The 16,154-nt window shown below is 38.0% G+C and overlaps 1 protein-coding gene across 5 annotated transcripts in view; it reads left to right on the top strand.

Annotated features, from left to right (window-relative positions):
• Positions 1 to 301: 301 nt before the first annotated feature.
• Positions 302 to 16,154, top strand: part of LOC149542880 (S-adenosyl-L-methionine-dependent methyltransferases superfamily protein) — a 68,543-nt gene continuing 52,690 nt past the window's right edge. For 2 of the 5 annotated variants that reach the window (XM_089797793.1, XM_089797794.1), the window contains exons 1-7: positions 302 to 629; positions 1,215 to 1,328; positions 1,456 to 1,524; positions 1,766 to 1,785; positions 1,892 to 1,944; positions 2,096 to 2,126; positions 2,227 to 2,308. In XM_089797793.1, the coding sequence (XP_089653919.1) occupies positions 425 to 629; positions 1,215 to 1,328; positions 1,456 to 1,524; positions 1,766 to 1,785; positions 1,892 to 1,944; positions 2,096 to 2,126; positions 2,227 to 2,308 (574 nt within the window). In that variant the 5' untranslated portion in view covers positions 302 to 424. Of the gene's footprint in view, positions 630 to 1,214; positions 1,329 to 1,455; positions 1,525 to 1,765; positions 1,786 to 1,891; positions 1,945 to 2,095; positions 2,127 to 2,226; positions 2,309 to 2,438; positions 3,120 to 3,492; positions 3,569 to 3,719; positions 4,385 to 16,154 lie in introns of those variants that run through there. The other 3 variants (XR_016355547.1, XR_016355546.1, XM_089797795.1) reach the window with 3 other exon arrangements.

Here is a 16,154-nt window from a genome sequence, read left to right as displayed (position 1 = left end):
AGTTTTATTAATTTAATAAATTTTGTTGGATCAAATTAGATGTATACTGTGATCGTTTTCAAAGATTGAAAAAAATAAATAAATTTTGATTTCTTTAATCGAGTCTTTTAAGTTTTTAAAAGTGTCTACTGTGTTTTACAATGGACTATTTGTATCTATTTTAAAAATAAGACTTTTCATTTAATTTTTTAATTTAATTAATATAAAATCTATCAATTAATTAAAAAATAAAATTAAATGAGTACTCTCATTTCTAGTAAGTGATTAGAATAAATAGTATAGTTTAGATCTGACCCCTCCCACCAAAATCTGTCTGTCTTGTAGGTGGGCATTTGTAGAGCATTCTGGAGTTCAAACTCGATCGTTTATGTCAACAGTATTTCTAGTGTGTGCTCGTGGGCTTCTTCGCATGTGGGCATAGAAAATGAGTGGAAAGAGCAACTACATTATGCGCGACGCACTCCTATGCAACACATACAACTACGGAGATGCTGCGTATTGGGACAGTCGATACCTGGAAGAAGGAGGAGCCTTCGACTGGTATCAGCGCTACGCCCATCTCAGACCCTTTGTTCGTTCCTATATTCCTCCTTGCTCCCGCATTCTCATGGTTGGCTGCGGGAATGCAGGTATGTCAGTCTTAGATATAAAAAAAGACACTTGTTGCCTACACCAACTTAATAGCTTCGAAATCCTTAAAATTGGGGCTCTTTACCAAGCCCTGAGTTTGGGTTCTTTGTCAAGTAGAAATTTTTTTTTGGGAGTGAAGTTCGAATGTACTCGATGCATTTTTTCACGATTTTAATATTGTGAGAGCACAAACATGGGTGTCAATAGTGGCTTCTCGTATAGAGATATTAGTATACAGAGCATTGGTGGATACTGGCATGATGCGACAAGTAGAAATGTAGGTTCTGATTTGATATCATTCTGTGATTAGCTCCTGTGATCTTGAATTTTCATTCTTTTGGTGTCTTACTATGGCTGATCAAAAGTATCGAGGGTGTTAGTAAATGGAGCAACCAAGAATTCATGTTAATGCCCCCTTTTCTTTTGGTTCTACTTATACACCGGGCTTTGACAATTAATATGCTTGTTTTAGAGGAAAGGGCGTATAGTTTGTGTATAGCTGTTTTAAGCATTGCACATTAGGTGGTTACTAGTCAATCCCGTTCAAATTCTCTGTTATTCAAATGAGATCTCTGTTTGTTCAGTTATGTCAGAAGAGATGGTGAAAGATGGATATGAGGAAATTATCAACATTGATATCTCTGCAGTTGCCATACACATGATGCAAAAGAAATACGAGAAAGTTCCTCAACTCAAATGTATCTTTCTGTTATAAATTCATTCGTGTTATTATTATTTTCGTTAGGATCATTTAGTTGTAGTTTGGATAAATTATTGTTTGGCTTTTTCAAGTATTGCATGTGAATATCCCTAACATTATCTTAGATGCTCAAATGGATGTCCGTGATCTGAACTGCTTTTCTAATGATTACTTCAATTCTGTAATAGACAAAGGTAAGCATTGTGCTTTGTACAAGGCGCATCTTACATATTATTAGATAAAGAGTTATTTAGCACATTCATTCTTGTGTTTGGCAGAGGGAAATGATCTTCATATTTAGGCAATTTTCTTCTCTGCATTAAAAATGATAGAAAATTCAATTAAGCATCAGTTTAAATGAGTTGAACTCAACTGATATCTTTGGGCCTTTCCCATCTTTTGCCCAATTGTGTGGGTGGTTTGGCGCTTTTGTAGGCACCCTGGATTCTCTTATGGTAAGTTAAAGGTTCTGCACCCTAGCTTAAAAGCTCAAGTGTATTTGTGGGTTCCTTCTAAATTTTGCAGTCCACCTTACATGCACATGTGCAATATTTGTCACAGTGTGGAGCCAATGCACCAATCAGTGCTGCTAGGATGCTGGAAGAAGTGAGCAGGTATATGACATGAATGCAAATGTTTTTAGGAAAGCATGCCTAGATTCCTATTGTATTACTTTCACATTTAATGATAAATTCACTGTATATTTTTTAATAAAAACATGGCTGAGTGCTAACTGTTTGGAGTATGTATGTTTCTCTTTGGCAGAGTACTTAAGCCTGGAGGAGTATATATGCTGGTATGATATAGTTTTGTGAAAGCTATATTTCTCTATTTCAAATTTTCAACATCAAATCTTTTTACAAGCTTTGCTCCATGTGTTGTCCAATTTGCTACAGATTACATATGGCGATCCTCGTGTGAGAATGCCTCACTTGAACGTGCCGTGCTACAATTGGACTATAACTTTATATGTTATACGTAAGCTTCTCTTTCTGAGCATGATTATACTACTAGCCTTAGATTATACCTGGGCGACCAAGTTAGGATTGATTGTGGGAGACATCCTGCACTATTGAATTTATTTGAAGGGGCCAAAATCCTTGTTCAGGCTGTACATGAACCTTGCAGCTGGCATGTGAGATCGGTAGCTGAGAACAGGTCTTTGAAGTGGTATTTCATCACAGTGGAGGGTGTCAAGATCCCATGTGGCCAATTAGGGTTGCCAGGACATGATTTCTGTTGTTTCGGATTTGTGATCATGTGGAGAATAGCCCTTGCTGATTTCAAGTGCTACCTTGCTCTATATGACTTATCTTCTCTTAGCATTCCCTCCAAGACTCTTTCTGAGTTTTTGGAGGTTTCTTCGTGCTGTTGGGTATTGTTTGTGCAAACTTATATCTTGGAGGTGTGACCATACGTGTAGGTAACCATTATTGAGTGTTGTTTTTGTTGTCTGGGACTGCAGCAGCCATTTATCCTCCCAGATAATGCTCACACCTGTTAAACAACCCATCGATCATGTTCCCATGGTTGACATTTAGTGCTGGGTTATTATTGAAACATTGGGAGACATTGGGAGGCATTTCTAGGGTGATAGAGTGGAATTTTGGTGGCATTTTATCATTGTTCAGAACTACAATAGGGACTCTCTGGTTGTAGAACCCTCTGATACAGACTACTAGCCTTCGCTACGTTCAGTGTTGCTAGTTAGTGATGATGTACTTGAATGTGTGAATCATATGTAGTACTTATTTAATCAATTGGTGCCTTTTTGGGGTTTGTTTTCAAATGATTTACAAACAGCACTGAAATGAAGTTATCTTCTCCTTATCCCAATTTTTGCAACAGCAGTGACTTTTCATTATTGCAAGCTTGTTAGTTGGCTCTTATTGCAAAAAATTAAAAAGAAAAAAGAATGAAGTGGGTGTTCTTATAGTCCCCATTTTATGCCGTGCTGTTCCATAAGCATTTATTTTGATGTTTATTTTGAGTTCTGTGTTGAAATTTTTAAGGGGTTCAGAAATTTTTACTTGCCAGCCACACTACTTTTCCCAGGAGCAGGCTATACCATCCTTTTAGTGTTTGGAAGGCTGTGTTAGGGCTTAATCTCACAGGAAATCATGCCAAATGTTTCCTATTAGCTTGGAGACTGTCTTGTGCAGGGACTTGATGTTATTTGTTGCTGGTTCAAATGTTCCAGAAGAAGCTGTACCATATTGCAGGGGTTTTCTGAACAAGGTGTGAGAACCTCGGTTTCTGATTTTGGGATTTCTTTTCATGTTGGGTGGTGGTGCCTAGTGCAAGGTTCTAAATTTCACATTTGTACACATGGATTATGGTATTTGGCTGTGTTCATTGAATTTGATTGCTGGCTGCCCCTGTTTGCCAGTGCTGTGTATGAATGGGAAGAGCATAATGGACTTCTAGCTGTCCTTTTCTGAGCTTCTGGAGGGTGTTAGTAAGTGTATTGTTGCTGGGAGCTTTTGGGGGTTTCCTACATGAGATTGGAGGCTGTTTGAGTGAGAGCAAGCCACTACTACCTGGTACAACAGTGTGTTTCAGACGTTTTCCTGTTTGATAATCATTATCAGTTCAATTCTTATGCTTCCAAAATTCTGGGTGTGCATTGGAGTTTCTTTTTTTAGTGCTGGGTTTGCTTATTGTTCGTCTGGGGAGTGGTACATGCAAGTTCAAAGGAGCAACATATCATTCATTTTTAACACACCTACGATGTATCATTCATTTATAACAGACCTGCAACGTTTCCTGTTATGCTTATTTTTGAAGTGCTGGGTGTGATTTGGAGGGTGCATAGTGGAGATGGGTGTGTAAGGAGGTGATTGGTATACCTGGGAGAATTTCTATATGGGTTTCGATTCTAGACTCTGCGTGAGAAGATTTCCCAATTGCTGTTAATCTGGTACGAGGAAGTTTCAGATCTAAAACATTATTTTTTGATAACGTTCGGACCAATATCTTGTCACCATTGTAAGTTATTTTCACACGAGTGTATCATATTGTGTTAATAGTATGAATTGCTAGCTTGTGGAATGATTGTGCATTTAGAACTTTGTAACAGCTGTTGAATAGACATGGATTATTTTTATCAAGACTTTATGACAGCAGTGTACTACTAATCTGAATGTTCACGTTGATGAGTGTTTCAGAGTTACAAGAAGTAGTTTATCTTGAAAATTGACTTCAGAGAAGAGGACATGTACAAAACACAATAGAAATGGCATTTTGACTACTATGAGTTCATGGTCATTCCATTTGGGTTGATCAATGCACATGCTACTTTTCAGGCATTCATGAATCATATATTCAACATAAGTTGTACTTGTCTTCTTTGACGATATTCTAATTTACTGTAAGAAAGACCACTTGAAACATATTGATGAGGTCCTGGGGCTTGTGAAGGCACAACCACTATATGCTAAAATGTCTGAGTCTGGGATTATAGGGATTCTAGACTTGGTGCACGTGATTAGTGCAAAAGAGGTAAAGCTTGACATTAGTAAGTTTCAAGCAGTCATGGTTTGGCCTCCACATGAAAATTTGTCCCATTTGAGAGGATTCTTTGGCTTATGCAATTATTGCATGAGGTTTCTTAAGGGATTCTCATGTCTAGTAGCACCTTTAACAGATCTAACCATGAGGGGTTCATTCACTGGGATAATTCTGTAGGTATTTTGACAAACTGAAGGAGGCCATGAGCCCTTGTCCAGTTTTAGCACTGCCAGACTTTTATCAGTCTTTTTGGTTGGAGTGTGATCCTTCAACTGAGGGTGTTGGAGTTGTCCTTATGCAAAATGAACATTTGATTGCATTCAAGAGTAGGAAGTACAAGGAAGTAGAAAAAAACTTTTCCATAATGACAAGGAAATGTTAACCATTATGCGTGCCTTGGCTAAATCCTGACAATACCTGCAGGAGTTAAGTTTGTGGCAAGAACAAATGAAAACAACTTCAAATTCTTTCTAAAGCAATATGATCTAAATGAAAGACCACAAAAGTGGGTTAGCGAATTGTAGGCAATATAAAAGGGGGAAGAGGAATGTAGTTGCTAATGCCTTGTCCGATAAACCTACTTTGTGTTCCATGTCAAAACTTTAAGCAGATTGGAAGGCTATCTCTTCGTAGGTTGTTTCAAGAATACTTATGTTTGTGACGTCAAAGAATGAAAGGTGCAGGGTGATAGGTACAAGGTGATGGATGATCTTGCTTTCTACAAAAGTAAAATTTACTTTGTCCCAGAACTTAAGATGGAGAAATATTGAGAGCCATCGATGACATACTCTTAGTAGGACACTCTGGTTATTTAATAACATACAAACAAATAAGAGAAAGATTCACTCGCAATGGACTTAAGGTTGATGTCTTGTAGCATTTAACATTATGTTAGGAAGTGTTTAACTTGTTAGAAAGACAAGTCAGCATACTTTCTCAATAGGATTATTGCAGCTCCTACCAATTGTAGAGCAAAAATAGGATTGTATCTATAGATTTTATTGCTGGTCTTTGATGCAGAGGTTACTATAGGGACAACCTGACCAAATCTCTTTCCTGGTAATGACTTAAGGTTTTGACAAACTTACTCCCTTTGTAGGATCCTTCCTACTCCCAGTCCCTACAGCCCCTTGCAATCCCAAGATACTCCTAAGCCACCTTAACAGATATCCAACTGTCAAACATGTATTTCCATTTTGTCATTAAGGTTTCCACTTATTCCCTTAATGGCCATCCTCCCTACAAGTAGCTTAAATTCACCCCAATCTTCCCAGGCATGTGATGGACACACATTTGTATTTTTGGGGCTTAGAGGTCTTGTTCCAACAGTTTCCAAACCATTCAATCGTCTATATATGCAAACAGGTATAACAGGCTCAATTAGGCCTAATACCCAATTAGGTCTGCCTGACCGATTTTTCCCCCACAATTTTGAATTCTTCCAAACACTCTGACAAACAAATCCCAGTTTCAGATATCCTTTTGGAACCTTCATAACTTTTCAAAGAATTAGCTCTTCAAGTTATATTCTATCCTCCAAAACTGCACTTATTTGGGAAGATCTAATAGGGCTAATTAGGTCCCCTTTCCAAAGCAACTATGCTTTCTTGAATTCTCCCTACCAATCCAATACTTGGAACACTTCTACCCCTATGCCAAATCACTGAATCCACCCTCAGGTTGTGACCAATACACCAATTTCCCTTACCGTTATCACTGTTTGTTCAATTTCGTTAGCCAGTCACATTCAGATGCCTAGCTAGGGCTTCAAATTCCTCCTTATTTCCTTATCCTCTTGGCCTATAACCTCACAAATCCTATGGTACATCATTAGGCCTCACTTTCCACCAAGGGCCGTAATTTTCCTATGGTGGAAAGTGCCCTAAATCATATTAAATCAGTCAAACCCTGGGTTATGGAGGGTTTCTTGACTGTTTTCAGAAAAACGCCTCTAACTTGCAAAATATTGCACTTCACATCCTCAAAACAAAACCAAAACACTGTAACTCATTCCTCATGTCCATGATGAACTTTTGCAAGAATGAATCAAAGTGAGGTCAAACACAAAGATGCAACACCAAAACTGCCAGGAAAATGATCAGTTTTATTGCTTTCAATTTCACAGAATCCTTCAACAACTTTCCCAACTGTTCATGGAACCTTAAATTAATCCCCTAAAACAATTTCCAACTTCCCTCAACTTACTTTTTTAAATTCCTAGCCGTAGGTTGTGCATTTTACATAAAAAAATGCGAAGTTGTGCTGTTTCGCAACTTGCCTAATGTCCCCTTTGCAAAATGGCCAAATTTCGCTGTTTGGCAACTTGCCTAATTGCCTAGCTGCAAAATGGCGATGACATGGTCCTAAGACATCCAAATTGACCCAAATTGATCCAACCCCACTCCCCCAAACAGGCTATTATACCCTCCTAAACTCATATTGACCTTACTGATCAGACTGAAACAGTTGGCTTATAAACTGCCAATCAGGACAGTGGCCTTACATGTTGGGTCATTATTACAATTTGATGCATCTGCCCTATCTTAATGCATTACTTGGATTCCATGAAGTGTATGGGTGCCCTTGCACCAATCTTCCTCAAGTGTAAGACAAAGATTATATATTTGAGGTGTTTGATAGATTGATGTAGTATTTCCACTTATTGCCATGTCTCTTGAGTACAAGTTGTCTTAATTTGTAGGGTTGTTCCTAATGAAGATGTTAATATTACATGGTGTACCTAGGAATATTGTTAGTTGTTAAGACAATAGGCTTCTCAATTTGTGACAAAATATCTATCTAGATAGTTGTATAAAGGAGAGATTTTTTGAGATTGGTGACTTGGTTTACATGTGATTGCAGCCTTAGAGGTAGTCATCTTTGACAAAGAGTGTTGTAGGAAAGCTGAAGATTTCATTATGTAGATGATACAGGGTTGTGAGAATTTGATGAGGGCACAACCCAAGACAAAATGAACACAACAGGAAAAGGAGAATCTTATTATCAGAAATGATATGCTATTACATTCAGTACAGCGAAAATATACTCACTACATGCCCTATGGGCGTAAAATGTTATCAGATTCTGGAGAAAAACCCTTCCCACAGTACCTTCTCCCAAACTCCACAAAAACTGCCTTTACAATGCAAGAAATGACCTTAAGTAACCCGAATTAGGTTTAGGGTTAGGAATACATTTTAGAATATGCCATTTGGCATCCACCGCTAAAGCAAAAGGTTCTAGACGACGCGTCAAAAGTCTAAGCAAAATTAGAAGAATCCAGAAATGGTAGTCCAACTTTCGGGAAGTATAACTTTTGATCTGAGACTCCAATTGAAAAACCGTTTACATTTTTGAAAAGCTCTCCAAGCACTCTATAGCCCTATGGAGAGCTTTGCTCGTCCTTCATTTTTCAGGCCTGTATGAGGCCATTTAGTGCTTCAAATCTGACTTTGAAGTGTTCTTAGGGGGTCTCCAAGCAACTTAAAACTGCAATAACATTCAAAATAAAGCCTTTTAACCTGATTCTTTTTTCTAGAATGCTTTAAATTACAAGTACAATCATTCTTCGAACTTACACCCTCTAACTCATCATAATTATGGCTCAATTACAAAATAACATATTTTCTGCAATGGCACATATCTCGAGGTGCTAAAAAACACTAACTCATAAAACTAATAGTGGAATCATGAGAGTTGAAATCTCTATTTGGCCCAAATAGGTATCCAGAAATACAAACACATTAAACAGAAACTAACACTAAGCATATTTTTGGGTAATACAGGATTGCCCTTACACCACTGGATGCTCCTGCATCAGACACCCAAGTAAATTGAAAAGTGACCTTGTCACTTTATAGTTGGTAGAGGAAAACTCAAATGGGCAACCTTTGTCTTTGATAACCAGGTTGAATCTTCCAATGGTCGTCCCTTCCACTTCACTAGGTAATCCTCATACTGCATGTTTCTGGTGCTTCGACGTACACAACTATCCATAATTTCTTCAATCACCGCCTTCTTAGAAGTAGGAATGGGACATGGATCCAGTATCAACTCCTCCATTGTACCATCTTCATGATATTCTGTTAAGTCTGCAATATTGAAAACATGGAAAATATGGATCCCATCTGGGAACTCCACTTTATATGCATTTCCTGAATCATTTTTCTTCAAAATCTTGCAGGGACCAAATTTCTTCATCTTTAGCTTCTTGTAGGTGCCCACTGGAAATCCTTCCTTCCTCAAGTACACCAGAACCAGATCCCCAACTTGGAACTCTTTATGTCTCCTCTTTTGATCTGCTCTAACCTTCTTATGCTGTAGGTTCATCTTGGTAATATGTGTACGTACCTCCTCATGTAGGTTCTTGACATGTTCAACAAAGCCTTCTGCCTCAGCACTACTCCTCTCTCCTTGCTCCATCTTCCTCAATTCTGGTGTAGTCCTTGGACTACTCCCATACACAATTTGGAATGGTGATCTACCAATACTCTTATTCACAAAATTATTGTAAGCAAATTTTGCTTGTGGTAGAATCAAATCCATCCCTCGGGCTTATCTCCTACCAAACACCTCAACAAATTTTCGAGACTTCTATTCACCAATTTTGTTTGTCCATCAGTCTACGGAGGATGTGCAGAATTGAACTTCAATTCTGTCTTCAACTTCTTCCACAAAGTCCTTCGGAAATACCCAACAAATTTATTATCTTTATCAAAAACAATAATTTCTGGGAGACCATGTAGCCTCACCACCTCTGTGAAAACAAATCTACAATATGTACTGCATCATGAGTCTTGTGGCATGGAATGAAATGCGCCATCTTGGAGAACCTAGCAACCACCACAAATACAGAGTCGTTACCCTTTTGTGTCCTTGGCAACCCAAGAACAAAATCCATACTTATGTCCTCCCAGGGCTTTGATGGAATAGGCAATGACTGATAGAGTCCAGTATTTTGATTGACTCCTTTAGCTGTCTGAGATACTCGACAACTCATGCACAAACTTCTTTACACCCTGTGATAATTGAGGCCAAAAATAATGTTCACTAACAATGAAAATGGTTTTATCTCGACCAAAGTATCTTGCCATCCCTCCACTATGTTTCTCCTTGATTAAGTTCTCCCTCATGGAACTCCTTGGAATACACAGTTGATTGCCTTTGAACAACATACCATCTTGCATCATGTAATCCAACCACTTGGTCCTGTCTAGAGTAACAAGTTCTTTACAAGCCTTCCAAGCCTCTGCAAAGTCAGGATCCACACAGTACAGATTCTTGAGTTCATCAAACCCAACCACTTCAACTTGCATTTCTGTCAGCAATAATTGTCTCCTACGTAATGTATCTGCAATCCTATTAGATCTTCCACTTCTATGTTTCAATACAAATGTATAGCTCGGCAAAAACTCCACCCATTTCAAATGTCTTTGATTCAATTTACATTGGCTATTTAGGTACTACAATGCCTGATGATCAGTATACAAGACAAATTCTTTTGGCAACAAATAATGCCTCCATTTCTTTAAGCCCTGAACTATTGCATAGAATTCCTGATCATAAACAAAATACTTCTTCTTTGCATTATTCAAATTTTCACTAAAATAGGTAATAGGCTTACCTTCTTTGCTCAACATAGCCCCAATAGCACTACCACTAGCATTACAATCCACCTGGAACACTTTGTTAAAATCAAGAAGTGCCAACACAGGTTGTTCTGTCACCTTCTTCAGCAACTCAAAACTCCTTGCAGCTCTTGCAGTCCACTTGAACTCTTTTCTATCCCCTCTCATTGTTTCAGTTAGGGGTGCACATATATTACTGAAATTCCTAATGAACTTCTTGTAAAAACTAGCCAAACCATGGAATGACCTCACCGTGGTGGCAGACCTTGGAGTAGGCCATTCCAGGATGACCTTCACCTTTGCTTGGTCCATTTTGAGACCTTACTGATACAACAAACCCCAAATAGACTAACTCCTTTTTGACAAAGCTACACTTCAAATTAATCAACAATTTCTCTTCCCTCAACCTCTCAAGGACACTACGAATGTGCAACAAATGTTCATTTAGAGACTTACTAAAAATCAAAATATCATCCAAATAGACAATAACAAATTTTCCTAAAAATTTCTTTAGAACTTCATTCATAAGCCGCATGAAGGTGCTCGATGCATTGGTCAGCTCAAAGGGCATGACTAACCACTCATATAGACCCTCCTTGGTCTTGAATGCAGTCTTCCACTCATCTCCCTCTCTTATCTATATTTGGTGATAGCCACTCTTGAGGTCTATCTTTGTGAAGTACTAGCTCCACTCAAGTAGTCCATAAGATCATCCATCCTTGGCAAAGGAAATCGGTACGCCACTCTTGAGGTCTATCTTTGTGAAGTACTGGCTCCACTCAAGTAGTCCATAAGATCATCCATCCTTGGCAAAGGAAATCGGTACTTGATGGTTTATCTTGTTTATTGCCCGAGAGTCTGTACACATCCTCCACTCTCCATCCTTCTTTGGTGCCAGTATTGCAGGTACTGCACATGGACTCAAGCTGTCTCGAATCAGACCTTTCCTCAACAGCTCCTGAACTTGTCTGTTCAACTTCTCAATCTTAGTAGGAGTCATCGCCTTGTTAGGCAAACTAGCTCTAGGGACTAAATTTATTTGATGACTGATTTGCCTTATTGGTGACAACTCTTTTGGGACATTATCAGATATAATATCTCCATACTCACTCAATAGACCCGAGACTTCAACTGGAACTTCACTACAACCTTCCTTATCCTTTCTAGGAATTAAAGCATAACACATATGATGATGATTCATGCCATCCAGAAATTTTCTTCCATCAACAAGACATACCCTAGCACTCCTACATACCTTTTCATCCTCTTTTATCAAGGGCTTCAACTTGTGACAAACTCCATCCTTCGTCAGAGAATAGGTGTTTGCACGACCATCATGTATAGCACACCTATCATACTACCACGACCTTCCCAACAACAAATGACATACATCCATCGGGATGATGTCACAGAGAACCTCGTCATGGTAATTCCCAATCTTGAACTTTACCAAGCATTGTTCACTAACCAGGACCTTATGATCATCTTGCACCCAGGTAATCCGGTATGGGTGGGGGTGTTTCTCCCTCTTGAGCTTTAGCTTTGAGACCATCTCCTCTGACACCAAGTTGTCAGTGCTCCCACCATCACTAATCACATCACAACATTTACCCTCACACTTGCACTTGGTACAAAACAAACTCCTCCTTTGGCTAGGTTTAGTCTCACCGCTCAACAAGGCCCTTTAATTAACTGGACCCTCTCCTCTTTTTGCATCCTATGAATGTGATGACTTAGCATCATCATCCACGTGAGCAACCCTTGCTTGACCATCAACTCTCCTATCTGTCCTTCCTTGGGCACTCATAGGCACGATGGCCATCTTTGTTGCATTGAAAACATGTACCATAGAAGCCTCCTCTTCCTGAACCTTGTCCATGTCCTCTACCTCTTCCTCATTGGTCTCCAAAGTTTTGATCATTGGAGTGGTTGAAACCTTCACTCCTCTAGTTTTGGCTAGTACCCACATCTTCATTTTTCTTCTAGTCCTCATTTTGGCCTCCAAAAGTCCTACCAACACCCCTTCCTCCTTGACCACACCCTCTTTGCCTTCCATCAAACTTTTCGTTTAGCTTCTCCTTAACTTGCAAGGCAAACTGGTATGCCTCTTCAATGCTGGTCATTCTAACCAGACTTAGCTCCTCCTAAATGCTAGGTCTTAACCCATTAAGGTAACAACCAATCTTCTCCTTGTTTGCTTTTGCATACCCCTTCCTAATAAGGGCATCTCCTTCTTCCCCTTCTTGCACAACATTTCCTTCTTCGTTTTCCTCCTCACTTTCATCCCTTACGACAAGATTCATCCCTCTACGGATCTCCTCTTGCAATGCTTGAACTTGTCTCAGGAGGGCTCTAACCTCAAGGGGAACACCTCCGACCCTTCCACCACGCTCTCTTTGTGGAGGCATCTTCTCACTATCTCAAAACCCACAACATCACAGTTCCGGTATAAACTACCTCACAGTTGGCGCTCTGTCTACACACTTAGGGACTCCCACTCTGATACCACTTGATGAGGGCACAACCCAAGACAAAATGAACACAACAGGAAAAAGAGAATTTTATTATTAGAAATGATATGCTATTACATTAAATACAACAAAAATAGACTCACTACATGCCCTATGGGCTTACAATGTTATTAGAATTTGGAGAAAAACCCTTCTCATAGTACCTTCTCCCAAACTCCACAAAAGTTGCCTTTACAATGCAAGAAATGACCTTAAGTACCTTGATTTAGGTTTAGGGTTAGGAATACATTTTAGAATATGCCATTTGGCATCCACCACCAAAGCAGAAGGTTCTAGAAGATATATTAGAAGTCGGTGCAAAATTAGAAGAATCCATAATGGTAGTCTAACTTTTGGGAATCATAACTTTTGATTCAGGACTCTGATTGATGAACTGTTTACATTTTCAAAAAGATCTCCAAGCGTTCTGTAGCCAAGCTTCGCTCATACCCCATTTTTCGGGCCCTTACGAGGCCATTGAGTACCTTAAATCTGACTTTGAAGCATTCTTAGGGGGTCTCCAAACAACTTAAAATTGCAATAACTTTCAAACCGTAAAGCCTTTTGACCTGATTCTTTTTCTGGAATGCTTTAAATTACAAGTACAATTATTCCTCCAACTTACACCCTCTAACTCATCATAATTATGACTCAATTACAAAATAACCTATTTTTTGCACTGACACATATCTTGAGGTGCTCAAAAACACTAACCTAGAAAACCAATAGCAGAACTATCAGAGTTGGAATGTCTATTTGGCCCAAATGGGTATCCTAAAAGACAAACATTAAACAAAAACTAACACTAAGCATATTTTTGGGTGATACAAGATTCCCCTTACACCACTGGATGCTCCTGCATCAGAATTGATGTTACCTAGGATATGGAGCTAGAGAACATAGCAAGACCCATAATGTTGTCCTTAATTAATGCCTTAGAAAGGGACTTGGGTAGTGTATTACACCTATTGGAGCTTCCACCATTGGATGAATAGGGAAATTGATATTAGTACTTATGGTTAATTTGTATGTTAGGGGGAGAAGATTGAAGAGTAGAACTAAGGAGTTATTGGTGTGATGGAAGGAGTTGCCTCTAGAAGATGTCACTTGGGAAGAAAAACAAGAATTTCAACACCCAAATTTGCAATTGCTTGAGAATAGGAAATTTTTGGAGGGGAAGATTGTAATGTCACCTACCCCTAGCATCTATTATCAATTAATTAGTTAATTTTTATAATGTTGATATTAAGTGACTTATATTTGGGTTAATTGAAAATTAAAACTCACTTTATTTGACTTATATTTGGGTTAATTGAAAATTAAAACTCACTTTATTGGACAACGAAAATATAATTTCTTGAATATTTGAAGAGGCTGTTTAGAAGGGAATGGTATATGAGAAATTGATATCTTTTGCCAAAATTTATCTTTAGGTGTTAAGTTTGAATATTTGGTTCCAGCTAATTCCTTGGATTAAAATTTTAAAGTGAAAATTGGTTTTGGAGAAGAATTTTTTATTGAGTGGCTTTATTAAGAGTTCTTCATTTTGCAAAAAATTAGCAATTATACAATTGTAATTAAAGATCTGAATTTTCAGGATGTTCATTTGTGTTTTAGATTGAAGGTTGCATTGTTTCAGGTTTGAGAAATTCATGAGACATACCTATTTCACATATAATAATCTTTTTAACTAGTTAAGCTCAAGGAATTATAGTGATTGGTTGTCTCACTGTTACCCATGTTGCTATTGTTGGAGCCCACTATTTAAATGTTGGTTGCTACTAATAGCTGCAAGCCTGCACCAATGCCATTTTATCCAAGATTGTGGTCATAAGGGGCAAGAAATGAAAAGAGGACGAGTTTAATTGCAGCTGTGGGGATAGGATAGGATAGAATCAAATTGTAGCAGGTCAAGTGATATTTATTTAGGAACGGACCTAGTGTGTGCACTCTATGATGACCATAGAGAAGGTTGCAATCATGTTGCAACAAGTTTGTTGATAACCATTATTTTAGGAGTATTTGTTTGTCTAAAAGATGTGACCAATCATGGCACAAGTTTGTAATAGTGGGGAGGTGATAATGTTTTGCACATTGCTTATGAGGATCAAATTTAGGAAGAGCATAACATATGAGAGTGAAAGGGAAGAAGTGGGTGGCTGTTGGAATGGTTAGCAATTGAGTGTATTTTCAATTGAGTATGTTTTTATTATTATATAAAGTCATAATGAATAAAAATTGTGAATTGCTCTCACCCCAAAGTAGAATATTAATTTTCATTTTGTAAGAAAAAAATTGAACAATTGCATTCTTTTATAAATTTGTGAAAAAAAGAAAGAAAGTGTGCAAATACTTTAATAACTTCTGGTCAAACATTGTTACACAAAAGAAAAATCCTAATGATTATTACGACAACTCTTACGCTGGATATGAGCTTTTGCATAGCTTCAATATGCATGTGCAGTGAAAACTTTGAGTGGTTTTAGTCAGTCTATTTTGTATTTTACTTTAGTGTTTAAAGTGAGTTTTTTATTTAGCTAAATAATAATAATAAATTGCAAAATTGAGATGTTAGGGAATGACAAATTTAGGGGTAATATTGAAAGTAAAACATCAATGGATTTTATTTAAGAAGTATTGTTTGTATTTACGATATGAGATTTGGTTTCTAGTAGCTAGGGTAAGCTACAATAGGAGCCAAGATTTGTTGTTGGTGGATTTGAATCTCAACATAGATTTTTTAAAAGGATGGTTGTAGTAGAAAACCAAGGGTTTCAAAGAACCAATTAGGGCACACAATGAACCAACAAGGGATATGCTACGGTTTGAATTAGCATCTAGGAGCATAGTTGAAAAACTTGTACTTAGTAACTTATTTCAGAGGGCCAAAAAATTTGACAATAAATTGGTGGCTAGTTGGCAACATCTTGGCAAAAAACTTGACATTTAAAAAATAGCTTTGATTGAAATAGAAATGTTAGTTTTTGGCAAAATGCAATGAGGAGATACATTTAATGAGTCAGGAAATGAGTAAACAAAATAAGCAAGCCCGGTCTAGATGTATTTACTGTTTAAATGCAAATTGGGTACAAATGGCATCCTCTTGTGGAATGGCGATAGCTGGTAGCCTGATAGTTTTACACAAAATTAAAATAGCAAAGTGTGTTTGTAAAACTA

Source organism: Cupressus sempervirens, chromosome 8 (genome assembly GCF_028749045.1).
Source record: "Cupressus sempervirens isolate cs-2001-9-10 chromosome 8, ASM2874904v1, whole genome shotgun sequence".
In the NCBI taxonomy this organism is placed as follows: Eukaryota; Viridiplantae; Streptophyta; class Pinopsida; order Cupressales; family Cupressaceae; genus Cupressus; species Cupressus sempervirens.
Note: the sequence above shows the minus strand (reverse complement) of the source record. Positions and strands in the feature narration are given on the sequence as shown.